General features: G+C 29.3%; 1 protein-coding gene across 5 annotated transcripts in view; it reads right to left on the bottom strand.

Moving 5' to 3' along the window:
* Nucleotides 1-20,138, bottom strand: part of LOC107454758 (sister chromatid cohesion protein PDS5 homolog A) — a 70,027-nt gene that overhangs the window by 7,242 nt on the left and 42,647 nt on the right. For all 5 annotated transcript variants that reach the window (XM_043040559.3, XM_087165269.1, XM_087165270.1 and 2 more), the window contains 6 exons: nt 18,211-18,330; nt 15,744-15,800; nt 11,960-12,060; nt 10,211-10,810; nt 4,483-4,767; nt 1,619-1,727 (listed from right to left, as the gene is read on the bottom strand). In XM_043040559.3, coding sequence (XP_042896493.2) covers nt 1,619-1,727; nt 4,483-4,767; nt 10,211-10,810; nt 11,960-12,060; nt 15,744-15,800; nt 18,211-18,330 — 1,272 coding nt within the window. The remainder of the gene's footprint in view (nt 1-1,618; nt 1,728-4,482; nt 4,768-10,210; nt 10,811-11,959; nt 12,061-15,743; nt 15,801-18,210; nt 18,331-20,138) is intronic.

Below are 20,138 nucleotides of genomic sequence, written 5' to 3'. Positions count from 1 at the left end.
GTACAGTACTAAAGTGATTTCAGTGAGATTGTTAGATAACAAGACTTGTTTTGATAATAATTAATATCAATATAAAAGACCACAATTTTCGGTAAGTTTCAATATCAAATCATGTACTTTCATTATGAAGTGACGATGAAAATTCAGAATACTTTGCCAACCATTAATAGCAAGAATATAATCTTTAAACTTTTATTGAGTTTGAAATAGACGGTTATTTTTTCCCCATAACAAACCAGTTTTTGTTTAAATTCTTTAAGAGGAAAGCATTATTTTAAGGGTAAAGTTTTGTCCAAGTAGCTCATCAAGTAAAAGGTATCCCAAAATTCATACGCAATATAATGTTGATAGATAAACTCAGACTTTTAATTAAAAATTGTGATTTTTTTTAATTGACGAATTCAATAAAGAGTTATGAATGAAATAGTAAATCAGGAAACTGGTTTCCACAGATTTGAAGGCATACGTTGCAATATTTTGTTGATACAGTGCTAAATGTCCTTCTTAAGATAGCTTCTACCCTTCCAATCTTTGATTTTAGATAAAATTTTTAATTTGTGTTTCTAAGAAACTTTTTTGCACTTAAAACAGTTTTGATTATTTAGTATTATTAGACAATATAATAATTTAAAAAAAAAGGGTAGAAAATAAAGGGATCGCTTTATACGATTAGAAGAAATAGCGCTTGATAATTGTTAGAACTTCGATTAATTTCTCCTCAAAACTTTAAAAAAATAAAATGATGTGTTTTGTGGCAATGAGTAAGTAATTTAAAACTACTCGTTCTTTAGATTTTTAAAAATCTAATTTTATTGCAGTTTAAATTGATGAAAACAGATTTCGTGGATGACGAAAAATCATTTTAATGTTACTTGCATAAAAACAAAGATATTTATCAAAAATCTAAAAACAGGCAATATTTAACTACCTATCAAAAACTCTTGATTGCAGAATTGTATTGGCATAATTTTATCACAAAATATTAAAAGGGAATCAATACAGCAGCCTTATATCTCAAATTGTGATTGGGGGGGGGACTTTCCTTTTACATGCATCAGAAGATACTGCCAAATAATTATACTATTTATCACCTGTTTAATTGTGAAAATGATATACAAAGGATTAAAAGCATATTTAGAATTTTCCCTTCCCATCTCCAGAGACAGTTGGGAGAGAAAGTGCCTCTTAAAAGTGTGGGTAGTTGTTGGCTTGCTGACATAAACCTAAGACAAGGAAATAAAAATTCTAACAGAATGAAATCACATGATATTGACATAGATTTTTAATCACCAAAACAAGAAATTATATGACTAGGGCCAATTATGTGACTTATATGACCCAATTTTAAAAACATGTTGTTCTTTTGAGTAGTATTCTATATTCAACAACCCTAAATTTTTAGCAGCTCCATCTTTTTGTTGGCAACATTTTATTATTTAGTGCAAATTTTGTATGAATTTCGGGACATCTTTCAGTTGTAACATTATTAAACAAGATGAACAGTATATGTGCTAGTCATTCAAATAGATTTTTTTCTGAAATACAAAGCGAATAGTGAAATAATAAAATTAAAAGATAAGCATATTTTCTAGGTGAGAGAGCTGCAATAGTTACTCACTTCAATCACTTTATTTTTTGCTGTTCTAGCAGAGGTTCTCGTCACAATAGAGTTAGTAGTCTTTATGGAACTTGTTACCTTATTACTCCTTGTAACAGGTTTCTCCTTTCTAAGAGGAGGGGAAAGAAGTAAAGAATAACAAAATAAAAGGAAAGAAACAAAAAATTGGGTAACTTATACTGTTTCAAATCATAAACATAAGTGAAAAATAAATCAAATTAAAACAACTTGTTAAAAACTAGTCATTCAACATGCAATTCTAATGCATTTCAATCAAAATAAATTTGGGGTCTAACAAGAAACTTTATTTGTGGCTATTTTAGTGTTTAAAATGTCAAAATATTTTGAAGAAAAAATAGGATTCAATTTTTAATTTAGTTTACTTAAATAACTATATATCATGTATTAAATAAAAAAACTTAAAAAATAATAAAACAAAATACTTTAATAAAACAAAAATCTTCAAAGTTATAGGAATGGTTAACAGTGTAGCTAATTACAGGCTTTGAACGCATACAATTCTAATTTAATTTTCAATTTATTTTAACAGAAAGGCTTAAAGCAGTGATCTGCAACCCTATGTCTACATTCTAGAATGTGCTTTTAGGAGTTGGAGACAGCTGGACTCAATTTTCAAGAGTTGTATACATTTTTCTACATGTTTATTCCTTCTTTTCTAAATGTTTTTCAGACTTACTCAATATTAAGAATGATACAAAGTAAAGAAAAAAAAAAATCTTGTGGATTAATCGTAATTCAAAATTCAAGCAATTAAATAGTGAAAAAAGGCAAGTTCATTCAAAAGATAGCAACTCATCAATTTTAAATTTATTTAGAGTTTAAATGTAATATGTGTGGTAAAATGGGATAAAGATTAAACTCATTATTATAAAAACTTTTTAAAATAGTGGATTTTTGTTTGATATTTCTTGCAATTATTATTACAAAAAGTAATCTCCCATTGCACCCTGTTCCTTAAGAGAACTTATAGATGGTGAACAAAATAACATGATCACCATCTATAAGTTCAGTAAAGTATAAGAACACTGCTTCATCAATTGTATGGGAATAATATATTTTTCTGCATAACAGCCATACATTTTTTAAAATATAAATTTAAAGGTCTCGATGAAAGACTTTAAAAGAAGAGGTATCTGTAACTTTGCAAATGATGTATTAACTTTACAGTTTTAGGTAGACGTTGAAAGACTGTGTTTTTTCTTTCAATAAAAGCAATTTTAAGAATCTACATTTTTTTACGCTAAAAAGAATACGTTTTTGAATAAAAATAAATATTGATAAAATTTATGTTATTCAAAAAGCGCCAAAGTTTTAAAGAACTTACGATTACAATAAAATTATTTGAAACCAAAACAATAATTTGAAAGTTATGATAGTTAAGTTTTCATAGCATGCTAATAGTTTTAATATATAATTTTTTTCCAGAGCTAATAAATTAATATTGTTTCTTTTTTAAATAAAGTATGTTGGTGGTAGTGCTAACATTACTTTATTCACTGTTGGTCTTTAATATTCTTAAGCTACCGTCCAAAAATAACAAAAGTTTTGGTTAAGTGAAAAAATAAACTAAGCTTAACAGAGTTAAGCCAAGGATTATCTAAAATAGAACTATGTGTTATAAAAAATATTTAAAAAACAGATTCTAACAATAAAAAGATTGGATCTAGATTTCCGTTTTATTACTACATGTTTAACAGAATTTCTTTTTTATTTAAAAGAAATTCTGGTTTAAAAGAAAAAAGATAGTCAATGATTTTCAAAGAAGCTTTGATACAACATTTAAAATTAAGCTTGTTCTTCAATAAAAATTTTTTTAGAAATTATTAATTATAGGATTAAATGCTAAATAAGCAGGGTACTGCCAAGATTTGATTATTCCAAATTTGGAAGGGTGATAAAAGGCATCAACAGAATGAAAGGTTTCGATAGATAATGGGGCCACATATAAAGATGCATAAAGGCTTTGAGTTTAGGGACAATTGTGGACCCACTGGAGGATTTCATACTGTAGATTGTTGTTTTGCTTATCTGGGAATCATTTTTGCATTGTTGTAAACTAGGCAATAATGTCAGTGAGTGCCATTAGGAAAAAATCTTGTAATAATTAATAAAATAAATCCTTTAGCACTTAAAAAGTCAGTAGAATCTTTTATAGTTGTGCTCACACATGGTATCAAAACCCCACAAGGGCTTTTTCTGATTTCCATCTTCTCAACATGGTTTGTGACCCTTATGGTAAGTTTTCATCTTCTTGATACCTTTCATCACACCTCTCAATTCTTAACTCAAATTTTGGAATGTCCTGTAAATTTACCAGTATTATGACTACATTTCAACAAAGAAAAATTATTAAGAATTAAAAGAAGAAATGAATAAATTTTCCCTGAAGCTTTAGTAACCAATTCTGAAACTTATTTTACAGTTTAAATTTTCTAAGATATAATGAAAAAAAAAAAACAACTTATAACTGACCATAAAAATTTAAACAAGTATTTAATCAAATGATTGTTTTTATTAAGTGTAAGAAAGCCTTACGAGCTTGTCTTTTGGTGAATTAATATTTTTAAATTGTGTAGTCAATGCAATCTGAGGAATAAGGATGCAAGCAAGGAAGAAAATAAAGGAGGAAAAATATTAAAGCAAATAACTAGTTGGTAGACTAAAAGACAATCTATTGAAACATATTCAAGGTTACTACATTTAAAACTAAATTTATAAAAATGAAATGGAAACAAACTAACTATAAGCTTGTATGATAAACAGGATATTATAAAAGTAGTACTTACAATTCCGACAAAACATTCTTAATTTATTAAAAAAAAATAAAAAAATAATTGATTTACCTCGATGAACTGTTCTCCTCAACAGACTCGTTAATTTGATTGGACAGGATTTTAGATTTAGTTTGCCTTATGGCATTATTTTGAGAGTTCTGAACAATGACTGAAGCAGCACCAGATCTTTTGGGAGCATACTTTATAATACTTGATGTAAAGCTTTGTATAGAGTCCACAGAAGAGCTTGCTTTTGTATCACTTATGGAGGAACTGGCAGATGACTCTTCTTCCACAGCAGAGGAAGATGCATTGCTACGTAATGAGCGAAGAGAAGGGGCAGTATCTTTCTTCCTACAAATTGTATTTAATAAAGTTTAGATAAAACTTATCACTCTTTATAAAGACAAACACAGAGTGTCGTAATTAGAGTGCAGTGTTTAGAAAACTTCAATAATATATACAATGTACGGAGAGTAAAAACTAGACATAAAGAGTATGGCATATTGAAAGAAGTTTACTTTTATGACTAGATTCCAAGTCACCATCAAAATTTAAATATTTAAGATACAAAATTGTATATTTATAATGAAATAAACATTCTAGCCTCTCACTATAGAGACAAGTTTTTTTTAGAGAGAAATACACTTTTCTACTGTTTAAGATAGTAATGTTTAATATGCAAAGGCACAATGGGGATATTTTTTATTCATTTTAAAAGAAGGAAAAAGCAAACATGCATCATTCCTTCTTTAGGTTGTGACCTACTGTACATGAACTAAGTTGACAGAAGATTGAAAAAAAAAATGTATTGCAGGTTTGTTAGTCAAGATATGTTAGTAGAAAAATGGACTAGGGCTTGATATAGAAACATAGCTGTACACCATTCACAATGGGCATGTATCAGAAGAATTAACTACTATAACACATTAAGAAAACAGAGTTTGCTGTAAATGAAAAACAACTACCACTATCAATACGTTTGGGCAACACAGTTTGCTATTGATTAAGCACAACAACTAGTTTGCTGTAGAGTAAGTACAACAGCTAAGTTAAATTCATTGTTACTATAGATATGGACAGGAAAAACTTCACATTGTTGAAGAGGAAATACAACAGCTCGATGGCTAGAAGGTTGAAATAATCCTTTAACCCCCAAATTTCAAACACAGATACAAGTCAGGATATCACCTGTGTTGCTATTGGCATGACACACAGGGCTGATTCTCAACGTTCAATAACTCAGGGATACAAAATTCCACATACAGAAGAAAAAGGCATAATGGCTAAAGAATTCAGGTTTCCATATTTTCAGATGCATATATTTGATATTTGGATTTTTTTTAAACAAGTGTGAATTCAAGAGTCAAGTTATTAATTGAATATTGACAAAATTTACAATTTTGAAGTTAAATATGGAGGTTTGACTTACATACTAGAAAATGTATTTAAACAGGCCATAATTCATTTCTAAATATCAAATGCCTTTCTTAAATTGTAGAAACAAAATTTGAAACCAATATTAATTTACACCATAATTAAAACTATAACTTCAATAAAATTCAGTGAACTGTCTGATACACATAAGAAACTATTATTATTATTTTTTATATTTATATTGGAGCAGCAGTTAAAATTTATAAAAGTAATATTTCAAAATTCCGGCTAAATAAAATATACATCAATTTATAAGTAATATGCTTGAATATAAAGATTTTTTTAAATACATTTGTATGATTTTTGTAATATTAAGCATAATTATACATAAATTATTATTTTTTTCAAAATGTGTTTCTACAAAGTAATGCCATTTTTGACTGTTGCTTTAATTAAATTGAAATTTCATCAGTTATACTTTTTTTCTCAACCTAAATAAAGATAAATAATAAAGAGTTCTTAAGAGTTAGGTAAATTTTTTTTTTAAGTTTTCAGTATATTATAAAATATCTCAACTCTCTATCTTTTTGTGGTGTGATATATTCTTTAAAAATATACTTAATTATTATTTCCATATTGAACTTTGTTTATTCGTATGAAAATTGGAATATACTTATAAAACTACAAATATGTAATATAAAAAACATTTTTAAAAATAATCTAAAGAGATAAGGCAAGTTGTATGTTCATAAACTAACAATTTCAAAAGAATAAATAAATAAAAATGCAGAAAAGCATTAAGAACTATTAAAAATACACTTTAAATGAAAAATAAAGTTTTAAAAATCTCTTGAAACATGTTGTATATAAGCATTTTTTTATAATATATATATATACAGTTGAACTTGGATAATTCGAAGGGCAAGGGGTCTCTGCGAAACTTTGAATTATCCGAACTTTGAATTATCCAAACAATGTTATTTTTATGTCTTAAAATAATTACTCATAACAGAAATTGCGAAACAAAGATTGTTCATTAATTTTAAATTAAAACGTTACAATTTTTAAAAATATTTAGCTATATCAGATTGCTTTAAAGAGCTTGCTTGATTTTTTCTGACAAAATCTTCAAGAATATTTATAGCTCTAAACACAGCTTCACTTACGTCAGATTGTCCTTCTGCATAGCATCGATATTCTGATAAATGAACGACTGCCTCACTTGAAGTTGGAATTGGCCTCTGTTCTTCTACCTCCTCTTCAATATCTTCTTCGTCTTCTGTTGTAATATTCTTATTGTTTAGAACTTCAGATAGAATATCTTTATCCGATAATTCTCCACAAATGTCTATATTTTCATCCATACTGACGTAATCATCGAACTGAATGTTGTCTTCCCATGCAACTGGGGGAGGTAAATTTTCTTCATTGAAAAGATCGCTCGGGAGAGTGTTCCTGATGAATCCTGCCTTCCGAAAACAATTAGCTATTGTTTTTTGGCTGACTTTGGACCATGCATTTAAACACATTCTTGAAGCATCGAGGAGAGTAATGGGAAGCTTTTGGGAAGATTCAGTAAGGAGGTGTTGAACGACTAGACATCTGTAAAAATGTTTCAGATTTTTAATGATGCCTTGATCCATTGGTTGCACCACTGATGTCATGTTTGGCGGGAAAAAAACAACAGTGATATTTTCCATAGTGGGTATTGATTTATGAGCAGTGCAGTTATCAATAAACAGGATGGATTTTCTGTTTTTTTCTTTGGTATGTGCGATTCAGATCAAGTAGCCATTCTTCAAAAATATGCGTCGTCATCCATGCTTTTGTGTTAGAAAGGAAGAAAGGCATCCTATAGGCTTTGATTTGACATTTTTAAAACACCTTGGACTTCGTGATTTTCCTATCATCAGTAATGGTAATTTCTCAGTGCCATCCATGTTTGATCCTACAAGTAAGGTGATTCTATCTTTACTATGTTTTCCACCATTACATTTTTCACCTTTAAAAGTAAGAGTCTTTGCAGGGGTACATTTGAAAAAAAGTCCTGTCTCATCGACATTAAAAATGTCTCTGTCCTGTGTATACTCAATAATTTCGGCAACTTTTTTCCCCCACTCATTTGCTGCACCTTGGTTCACACTTGAGCTTTCACCACACACAGACTTGAAAGAAATTGCATTTCTTTCCTTAAACCCGTCTAACCATCCAGAGCTTGCTTTGAAGCTGCTGTTACCGAAACTCAGGGCTGGCAAGATTTTGCCGCAGGTGGAAAAAACCATGGTAAATACCGGTAAAAACCGTCCTGGCAAAAACAGGTTTTTGCCAAGCAAATTGGCAAAAACCTATATTTTCCAAGATGAGAGGACAAAAACACATTTTTGATACAAAATTATTCCTAAAATTGAAATATATACTATGAATATAAATAATTACAAAAAAATTAACAAAATTATTATTCCATAATTAAATGATAATGTAATAATATATCATTCTAGTAGTTTAAAACATTATTGATTGGAACATTTGTGATTATTCTCTTTTTTCCAGAGAAATGAACTTATTTTAAATTAATAATATCTATTTATTTGTAAAAAAACATTTATTTTAGGATTCTAAAATGAAAAGAGATAAAAAACTTTCAATCTTTTAAAAATTATTACCCTTATATTAATTATTAATATGTTAAAAATAATTTTTTCATGTAATGAATCAAAATTATTATTCCTTATGATTGAGTTAAATTTGTTTCAAGTATTTTGTAATAATATTTAATCAGCTATTTAGATAATTTGGTTTTTGCCGGTTTTTACCAGGTTTTTGCCACTGTCCTGGCAAAAACCCCTTTTTGCCGGCAAAAATTCCAACCCTGCCTAAACTGATGGCAAATTCTTCAGCTTTAGCACATACAAGAGTTCCACTGAGAGGGATGTTCTTGTCCCGTGCTTGTTTAAACCACTTTGCAACACACTCGTCCACGTCAGGATAATCAGGCTCTCTAGCTCGCTTGCGATTTCCATTAGATTTAAAAATTCTTTCTTTATTTTTCAAAAAAGTCGAAAGAGTGTTAGGGGCTATTCCAAACTCTTTTGCGATGATGCATTTTTTTTACACCCTTTTCTACTTCTCGAATTACAGCAATTTTTTCATCGAAAGATAAGGTTTTATATGGGACACGGGGCTTACTAAATGACATGCTGGTACTGAACTATCACTACAAAACTAAAATCACAATGTAGAAAACTCAAGTAATGTCGACTACAGTCTTAGTGTTTAATGCCGTGATTATACACCAGTTTCCCGGAGTCGGATGCAAGGTGATCTCATGAAAAAAATAAACGCACCACTATTGGAGGAACACCTGTCAATCAACTGCCCGATGACCTTTGAAGGACGACTCACGTAGACATAACTTTTTTCAAGATCATGAAGACTCGCCTAGCCGGTGACAATTTTTTTCTCCTCTGCTCCGACCAATGACATGTATGTATCCTATCACGTGATTCGAAATACCCTTCCCGTCGTCCTTTCTCCCTCCCCCTTGTCATCCCTAAAAAATTTTTCCATAATAGCTGAAAGTAACCAGAATACTTTTCAAAAATAACTGCATTTAAACTAGATTTTGTCATTTTTGAAAGGGTAAAAACTTCGAATTAAAGAAGTTGGATTCCGAAATAACCAAGATTTTTTAGCATTAACGGAATATACATGTGTCTAGGGAAGTAGAAAAGCTTCGAATTATACACGAATTCGAATTAAAGACGTTCGAATTATCCAAGTTTGACTGTATATACACATTGTAATTTGAATTTATAAAAAGTTAAATTAAAAGTTAATTATGAGTAAAAATAAGATAAATATGTACTTAATAAATAAAATAAAGATTAATAGGAATTTATCATATTTTAATTACAATCTTCAAGAGTATCAATATTGCTTTTTATTACCAAAATTTAAAGATTGCATATTGCTAAAAAAAAAAATCTTCATACAGAGTGTATCGCAACAGCGCATGACTGGAAATGTCATAGTACACTGATAGGGGCACTTTCCTTTTATGAACCATTTCAACGTATGTGTTTGAACAGGTATTTTCATTTATCAGATTATCATGTTTTCTAACAACTATTATGGAAAATGGCATTTAAATTGGTTCTGTATTATATATTTAATCTTAATTTAAAAAGATTTGGTTTGTAGTTAGATAAGCTAACCAAATTTTTAAATCAGGATTAAAAATATGATTCTTAGGTAATTTAAATGCCATTTTTGACAATAATTAGAAAACATGAAATTAAGAAAAAATAAAAATTAAAAAAATTGAAAATATCATTGAAATTTCATAAAAATAATTAAAAAAGGGAAAAATTGTAATTAGTGAAAAAAACATGCATAATGTACCTAATAAAATAAGTATTACTTTTTGTTATTTGTAGGCGATTCCTTCTCTGGGCTAGCCACCCGTTTTCTATTACTACTTCTTCCAGCAGACACTTCACTATCACTTAAATTATTCTGAAAGGAAGGAGCACCATTTTTTAATGAATGACTATTTAAAACTAAAGAGTTGTTTTTTCCCCTTTTCGTTTTGATGGGAGAAACATTGTTCATTCGGAGTGGACCAGCATACTGTTCAATTTCATCCAAATTCAAACAAACATTGCACTCTTTGATCAAACGTTTGATGGAATCAGAATCTGAAATGTTCACACTGATTCCATCAGAACTGTCCACCTGCACATCAGAATTACCGCCTTCATCTGATGAGACGGTTTCAGAATTCGAAGCACTGTCTTTTGTCCGTCCACTCTTTTTAGTAATTCTTTTAGGTCTACCACGTTTTCGCACTGATCCATTTTGCACTTTAGTTACAGGGATTCTTTTACTCCGGTTTTCCCCCGGGGCAGCAAATTCCACACTGCTTTGACTTTGATGAGAATTTTTAGGAGCTGTTCTTTTTTTCTTTACCACTGAAATTTCCTCTTCGCTAGCTAAATCTTCTCTGTTTTCGTTGTCAGATCTAGAATAAGTTAACAAATCAATAATTGATTTAAAAATAAATAAAAATTGTATTATGCAGCAAAATAAGTATGCATGAACTAACAAAAAGAAAATAATTAGAATTCAAAAGAGAATAATAAGCATCTTAATTCTAATAAACAATAATTATCCGGTTATATAGAATGGATTTTTAGAATACGATAAATAACCAAAGATACAAAGGATCTTTGGTTACATATTTTAATCTTAAACTCCAAACTATGTAACATGATAATTAACATAGAGTGTTTTTTAGTTTACTAATAAACAATAAAAATACAATATTATTAATGAAGTATTTCTTTTAAATAAAAAAAAAACTAAATATTCTGATTGCAAAGCATACCTGAAGGTTGGAAAAAAAGGCAAAGAAACAAAAGACACATAATCAATGAGTAATACAAACAAGAAATTAGTAATTCAAAAAAGGATTATCAAAATGATATGAACTCTTATTTTGTAAATAATCTTGAATTCCTTCTTCATCTAGAAATAGCTAAGTTCAATGGAAGAATGTTTGATTTCTTCCATATGTGATTTTTTTTTTTATGTCAAGAACTGTATCTATGAAAATCTGAATTGATAAGATGTGGTGAATATGGAAGATGTATATTAAAATTTGTTTTATTCTATTTCTTTGGAATGTCTGTTAAAGGGACAAAAAGCGAAACAAGTTATTATTTTAAATAATATTTTGCTTGTAATTCAATAATTGGCTAAACCAACAGTTTTGCTAGCCACATTTAACCAAAGGCATAGATTGTGCAACTTGATCTGAAAACAAAATAAATGCATATATTATTAGAATATCAATAATAGTTATTGAGATATGAATTACACTGATTCTACCTTAAAAACAGATTCACAAATATTGGCTCAATAATTGAACAGGCACCTTAAATGAAATAATGAATCTGAATATTTTCACAGTTGTTTGACAGAGTTCCTTGGTTTTATTTATTTCTTTCTTCTCAAAGTCCCAGCATCATGTTTGTAATGAATATATCAGAATGAGCTTATCATATAATTTAATATATGGAATTAACAATAAAAATCTACCCATGAAATTCATTAAACAATAAAATGCATATAAATAGAGCAATATATAAATTACAATAATTGCATATACCTTGAAAGATTGTCTTGAGTATTATCCAATGAAGTCTGTATTTGAGATGTTGTATTCTGAAGTTTTGACATTTCCGCAAAATCAATCTCAAAACAAGATTGCTAAATAAATTCAAAAATAGACTTTATTTGTTATCCAACATTTGATTCATCACAATAACTTTTGAAATTTTTTCTTGCAAAACTGATTATAGTAGTACAAATGAGAAGAACAAAACAGAAAATAAATGATCATTTTTTTAAATTTCAATTTTCAGTGAAAAATTTAAGTTATATTCTGATAAAAATCTTTTAATTGGGAATTCAGAATGAAATTTCAGTCATTTAAATGCAAATTAAATTTTTAGTTACGACATATATTTATTGATTTAAAAATGGATGGTCAGGACACTTAATCATTTTTTGTTTACAAAGAAAATGAATTTTTTATATCTTTCTTTTATATCTTATTAATAATGAAATTTTTTATATCTTTCAGCTCTGCCATTTATTTGAACCTTACTCAATTTACAGCAGTGCTAACAATTGAAACTCAAATCAATAATTTCAACAATTATTTACACACCAATGATTCAAAGTAATTTTTTAATATAGTACACAAAATAAAAAAAATATTGAACATAATAGCAAATGCAGACCTGCCAACATTGTAATCTGTATGACCTTACAATTCTGAGCTAGTGTTTTACTCGACATAGTGTTATACAGAAAGTGTTATAAGAGGACCTTTTTACACAAAATTAAGGTCTGTTACTAAATACACTTGTCAATTTTAAATAAATTATTTTTTAAAAAAATTCATAGTGAAAACAACAAAAAACTCTTTTTAAATCTTGACTATTTTATTATATAATTGTTTTAACACATACTTACATTTAATCACAATTTCAAAATTCAATTTCTAGATTAATAAGAAAAGGAAAAAATTAAATAAACGTTAGACTTAATTAAAAACATTCATTGCTTTAAATGCTCATATGTAGCAGACTTAGCTGCTTTTAGGAATTCTATATGGAAGGTCTGCTCATAACAACATCCAGTTGTGTGCTTTTGGCAATTAGAATGTTCGCTAGAGATTTATCAGAGAAAGAATTTTTAAACTGTGTTCTTTTTTTTTTTTACTATGCTGAATACCCTTTCACATTCTGCATTGCTGTGAGGTATGCTTAATATAGCTACCATGATTTTTGCTATTCTACTGTACTTTTTGAAACATCCATCATTCGATGTTATTTTAGAAATGGTATCCCATTTTTTGTCCATTCTTGTTTCCTGTTTAATCACAGAAGGTAAATCAGTAATCTGCACATCACTAAACTCCTCTAAAAGTTTATCTCTTTTCATATCTTCAGTTTCTTCAACATTTTCACTATTGCACATCGATGGGAATTTTTTCAAGAAGATATCAACATTTTTTAATCTTTTTGAGGGTAATTTATTAACATCTGCAACTTCAGCAGATAATAAAAACTCACTATTCAAGGGAAATTTCTGCCGTATATAGTTGCAGACAGCAATATAATAATTTCTTATATTACTACAAGAGAGTTGCCTACTTTCCATTTTTAAGACTGATATTAACTTGGAAGCAGCACTGCCAATTATAATATCATCATCCAATTTATGATTCTTCTCTGACACAAAGTTAATGTCCATCAGGGAAGAACCTTTAATAACGTCTGCTCTGATAAATTTTGATACAAATCTTTTAATAAATGTAATAATAAAGAATTCAAAGTATGAATTTTTGGCTCCTTAGATTGTAAGATAATTAAGGCTCTTTCAAAAACTGGGATAATGTAATTTAAAAATAAACAATAAGCTTTACAGATATCCAATGAAAGAAATAGAAGCATTTGTTCTTCCCTAGTCAAAGTTGATTCCTGTTTAGAAGATTTTGTTAAGGAACTTTTAGAACAATTACCTGCTTTTAATTTCTTCGCAGGCTTTCCATTTCTGATTCTCGTTCAGAAGTTTTCAAAGAACTATTTGAGCAATTACTTATCTTCAATTTCTTCACAGATTTTTCTATTTCTAAAGGTCTTTTCTTCTTAGAAATATGTTCATTCTTCACTTTGTTGTCATTTGCCGATTTTTTTAAAGGTATGGAATAGTCATTAAGACTATTGCATTTGCTCTTTCGACTTATTTGATCCTTATAAAAACTACACAGAGGATCCCATTGTTCCAGGAGTTCCCATTGTTCTCTTTAAGCATCTACCATCTATGCAACTATGAGAGCCATCTTGTGCAACTATGTTTCAAAATTTTATGTGCATCAACATCAAATAAAAGTTTGGAGTTCAAGTTTCTTTTTAGCACTCTTCTCTAAATAAAAAAAAAAATATCAACCAAAACATCAGTAACTGATACAGGTAACACAGCAGCCCCTCTTTCAGCAGCAATGTGTACTAAATGGCAAGGACAGCCAACAACAAAAATTTCTCGATTTGCTGTTTTAATTACAGCAGCGACACCATTCTTTGAGCCAACCATCACCGGAGCATTATCGCAGCTAAGTGCCAAACAATTTTCCAAAGGAATATTTTTTGATTTTAAAGTATTTAACACCAAATTACCAATGTTCTGTCCTGTAGAGCTTGAATCCAAAGTCGGCACGGCAAGCAGCGTTACCTTGACTTCGCCAGCTTTGGTGTCGAAGTAAGACACAACGATAGGATAAAGTTGTGCACCTGTATCGTTGCTGCCATCAGCATCAACATTTGTTTCTGAAGAGATTCAACAATTGAAGCATTTTTAAAGTCTGCTATTTTTGACACAATAGCAGCAGTTTTTGTTCGTCCTGCACCATTGTTCTTTTGCAACATCGCTTTTAGGGAACATTTTCCTAAACAATGGGTCAGCATGATCTGCGACACTAATAGGTAGAATGTGTTCTACAATGAACGACGTAAAATACACGTCGGCCCATATTACATTGTCATCAGTTCCAGACGCAAAATACTTAGTAAACCTTTCATTTTTATTAACACATTCCGCTAAATCCTTATGTCTCTTCGTATGTATATGATCATTTATACCGCTTTTAACGCCATGTGCTATTTTAAAATCTAGTTCGCAAACATTACAAAAGGCATAGTGCTGCGAATTGTTGGACTTAATTATGCAAGGAAAGCTTTTAGAATAAGATTCTAAAAATATCTGATTGTAAACTTTAGGTGGCATTATTACAAATAAAAAAATCACGCTGCAATCCATGTGCACCATATGGTAAACACAAACATAACCGTTGCCAAAATGTGCTCTTAATCTAGTCCATGATTACCGGTCACATGATCTCCTACATCAGAGTTCCCACTGGCTCATTTCGCCGAGGAGCATACCCACTCTCATTGGTTAACGATTTTTTTCGCTTAACGTAATTGGCTCTCAAAACCAACCCGATTACAACTAACAGGGAGTCGTTTTTTTGTGATGAGTTTCATAACTGGTACTTAAAATCTTGTAAACTTTTGAATTCATGATTTTAATAAGCAGGCTGTTAATTTAATTTTTTTTATTCTTAAGAAAAAACTTAAGAACAATAAATAAATACGCAACCGTACGATTTTAAAGCTTGCCCATACAGTCGTACTATCGAGTGAAATATCATACAAATTGGCAGGTCTGCAAATGTATTTAACTTAAAGTAATAATTGACAGTTGAAATACAAATTCACTACATAATAATTTCAATGACTGTTCTCAGATCAATAATTCCAATGATAACTTTCAGAAAAAATTGACACTAAAACTTAATAGTATTTCAACAAAGCTCTGCTTACCACCGGTTGTTCTTGAAGAAATTCAGGTGGTAAATACGTTCTCATATTGCTGTAGCTCTATATAAGAAAAAGAAATGACACATTAAATAATTCAGAACACATTAATAGCAATATCAACAGTAGGCACAAACGTCTTATAAACAAGATAATTTTGAACTTTTATATTAGACTGAACTAGAATTCCAACTTCATCAAAAACTCCCTCAGAAATTTTTAACAAATTAGGATAAGAAATCAACAGTGAATAAACAGCTCTTTTTAGTCTTTTTTATATTTCCTTTAATTACAACCATCAATATATTCAACCAACATCATATCACACATTAGAATTGTAACAATTGTAAATGGTATTTTAGAAACTGGGCACTCAGTGTCAAAATGATTGGGTATTTAATTAGTATTTCACGATACAATAGATAAAAATGTTTAAAAAATAAAAAAGATTTTTGCATAATTTTTTTTAATATATTACAATACCATATAAGGTAACTACGTGCAAATACTAAAAAATTGTGCATAACAGCCCCTTTTCATGATTTATTAATCTTACATTGTAGACTACGCTCAAGACCTCTTAAGTTAAGAGCAAGTGGTCCTGTAACTCTTTCATCAATTATAGAGATATTTCACGTTTCATCAAAATAAATAGTGGTTTGAATAGTTTTCTCAAGACTTTATTTATCCATTGACTCATTTTAGCTTTGAAAGCACAAAAATGTTGGGGTGATTTTCTAGGAATTTAGCAAATTTTTAGTCACTATGTTGGAATGAATGGTTCAGTTTCAATGGGTGTTAAAATAACATAGCGTCTATAGAAGAGACTTCACGTAGCTGCAGTTATAGAGGGTACTAATTGGGGGGGGGGGGGAGTAAAAATAAAAAACAGCATATACTTTATTATACATAAATATGTAAATTACAGTATATAGAAATTTGTCCAAGAACAGGAAAACTTTAAAAAAAATTAATGGTTAATATATTGAGTCATATCTGCCCCATGTAGCAAGCATGCATTTTACTTGCGATTAAGATCAAATTTTTAAAAACAAATATTACCAACTTAGTTAATTGTGTAACTGAAATGAAAACATAACTCTATTCCAGAAAATGAGAAATTGTTTAACAAAGAATATTTTGTGAAAATTAATATTCTAGTTTAAGGGTTGGCAAGTTCTTGAAAATGGATGGTTTTATTCAGATTTAACTGTTGTGTCAAAAAACCTTATTGGAAATTGTTTTTGACATTTGTCAAAACCCCAAAATTTTGGTGCAAGGATAATTATTAGTCATTATAAGTATTAAGTATTTATAAACATACATATAAAATTACAAGTGACGAATCAATTATGTTCTTGAATTATTTTAACATTAAACTCTCTTTGCTTTGACAATCACTGTCAAAAACCTAAACTTTGTTGTGGAAAATATTAAATAATCATAAATAAAAATGTGTAAAAATGCAATTTATCCAATTCGTTAATTTTTTTTAATTGTTGAAAATAAAAATACAAAAACAATCATCTTATAAAAAGCACTTCACTATCATCTTATTTATTAGATGTAAAATCAATTTCCATTTATTATTATTTCAACCCATCCTTTCTCCGAAACATGTGATTACAAAACTTATTTTTCAGTTTTTCTTTTTTAATGAACAAGACTGAAATTTGAAAATATTCTTTCGATTGATGCTCAGATGCATAACTAGAATGTAGAGATACTGAAACTATTATAAAATAACATGTGATTAGTAAATTTATTCTAATAACTGTACTATATATTGCTAGTATTGATTGATTGAAAAACTTATTAACTCGTAAAAACAAACATTTATATTTTTTTGTAAACTATGATTAGTTTACTTATCAGGCATTATATTATAGCTCAGATTTATTAGAAACATTCACATACATTATAAGCAGGCATATCAGAGTCTAATATTTCCCCAGAACGAAGTTTTCTTCGGATCAAAATTTCCCCAAAATAGAGTTTGTCTTAGTGTAATAACTCTTTTTCAAAATATTTTTGGAAGTAAAGATTATATGAGAAAATTTTTATTTAATTTGCGCAATTTTTGAATAAACGCGCATGTGTGTTAAAAATAATAGAATGATTATAAATAGAATAATTTAAGAAAGGTTTTTTCTAGCAGAATGTTTTCTGAAATGTTTTTTCTAAAAAGGTTACAGAATTTTTCATGGTTTTGTCAAAAAAAAAGGAAAAAAAAAGCTTTGATTTCATTTCTAACTATTCCATGTTTTCATTGACAAATTTTATCTATTAAAATTTTTAGATAATAAATTTTCTTTTCCATATATATCTTTGATTAATTCTGTTCTTGATAACAGAGGTCAACTTGACAGGCATAATTGGATCATATCCTTATATAAGAATCAAATTTTAACTATAACAAAAAAATGATCAAATAATTACTAAATGAAGTATTAAAGAATTAAAACGAGCTTACTAGATCTGGATCAGTAAAGAATCTTTTATTAAGAACTGGCTCTGCTGGGAAGTCTTTTAGAATATAGTTTTTCTGGGACATAATTATGTTTAAAGCCAAATCACAAACAGCATACAGCCTCTAAAATTAGGAACCAAATTAAACAGTCAGTGAACAAAAAAGTGAAACAAAATCTAAAAATTGAGAAAAAGGATTAATAATGTACCTTAATGAATACAAAATTATTTCTTTTTTGTTGAACTACAAAACATTTTACATAAAGGTGCTTTCTAGACATATTAGTCAAGTTACAATTACTTTGAAGGGTAAAATTTTTTCATGCTTTAAAAAATTCAGTGCTTTTCTTAAGCATTTTTAGAAGGGTAGATACCTGCAAACACGCCCCTCTTTGTAAAAATAAGCTACTATCCTTTAAAAATACTACCTTTTATGAAAACCCACTTTTTATGCCAGGTTTCAGAGTTTTATTGAAGTTTTGTTGCATATTCAGAGTTTTATCAAGTTTATTTGTTAAGTTTTTATTTTTATCAAAGTTTTATTGTGCTGAGGTTAACAGTGTTCAACAAAATATGCCATAAGGAACAATCGTTGCTCTGAAGTTACTTAGAGTTGTTTCAATACCTGAGATGGAAAAATTTAAGTTTTGATAACTTTTTCTCTTTCTATAGTTTATTTGAAATTTTGAAAGAAAAGGGTTTCTTTGCATCTGGCACAGTTTGCAAAAATCTCATAATAAAATGGAATGACAATGCTGTTTTAACAATTGTACTAATAACGATACCATTTTACCCATTGCCAAACGATACAGTTGCAAAGAAAATAAAAGTGTTTTTTTAAATATTTTTTTTATAACCGTTGTTGAACATTGAACAGCCGACCCAATTTTCGGGCTTACGACTTCTAATGTTCAACTCTGTAGCCTTGTAATTTTGAACCCAACCCAGAAGACAAGAGAGTTCCTGGATCAAATATTGAGAGAAATTTGTCTTCGTGGAGGACTTTTTGATGGAACTAACCCGCATTTGTGTTACATGGAGATTAAGACCACGAGAATCTCCCACGGTTAGCCTGACTGCAAAGGGACTCTAACCCATGATTCATCTACCATTGAGGATATTTCGCCAGCACTGTGGTCAGTGCCAGCTGGATGAGGATTCATATCAACCCGCCATCACCGGGATTCGAACTCGGTTTGCCTTATTGGCAGGCGAATGCTCTATCCCTTGAGCCATTGCGGCTCAAGAAAAGAAGTTGTGATTTCGCAACTCAACGTTATTTCGGATTAGAATAAGCATATGGGAGGTGTAGACCTACATGACAATGCCATAGCTGAATACCGCATCAAGATTCAAGGTTAGAAATGGTGGTGACCATTATTTCTAAACATCATTGATAGCGTTATAGTAAATTTCCAGAAGCTACATAGAATTTCAATTAGCTCAAAACTATCACTTAGATCTTATATAGTTATTTTCTAATTAAAATCTAAATCCAAGAACAATCCATTTGGTGAAAGTTCATTACATGTTACCCATTCAAACAAAGGTTGCCCATCATCCACAGCTCTACTAATAGAAGTACAGACTGATAGAATGGGATATACAATAAATGGGCATGGAAAATAAAAACCAACAGACGATGTAAAGTGCGCAAAAACCACACGACTAATTTATGCATCAAATGCAAGGATCATTCGCATTCAAAATATTTCGAACGTTTCCATTAAAAATATAAGCGTTGAACTAAACGAATTGTTCATTGATCTGGCCAATGGTGCGAATATGCATCATTTTATTTCTTAAATAAAATATTATTTTTCAAGCAGGAAACTTATTTCTTGTCTTAATGAATGTAATTAAACATATTTCAATGAAAATAATACATTTTATAAAATTCTTATCCTCGGCCTAAAATGGGTTAAAAAAAAT

The sequence above is a fragment of the Parasteatoda tepidariorum genome, chromosome 6 (genome assembly GCF_982258835.1).
Source record: "Parasteatoda tepidariorum strain Cologne lab strain chromosome 6, Ptep-v5.0, whole genome shotgun sequence".
Lineage (NCBI taxonomy): Eukaryota > Metazoa > Arthropoda > Arachnida > Araneae > Theridiidae > Parasteatoda > Parasteatoda tepidariorum.
The sequence above is the reverse complement of the archived record's forward strand: the minus strand, read 5'-3'. Positions and strand labels throughout refer to the sequence as shown.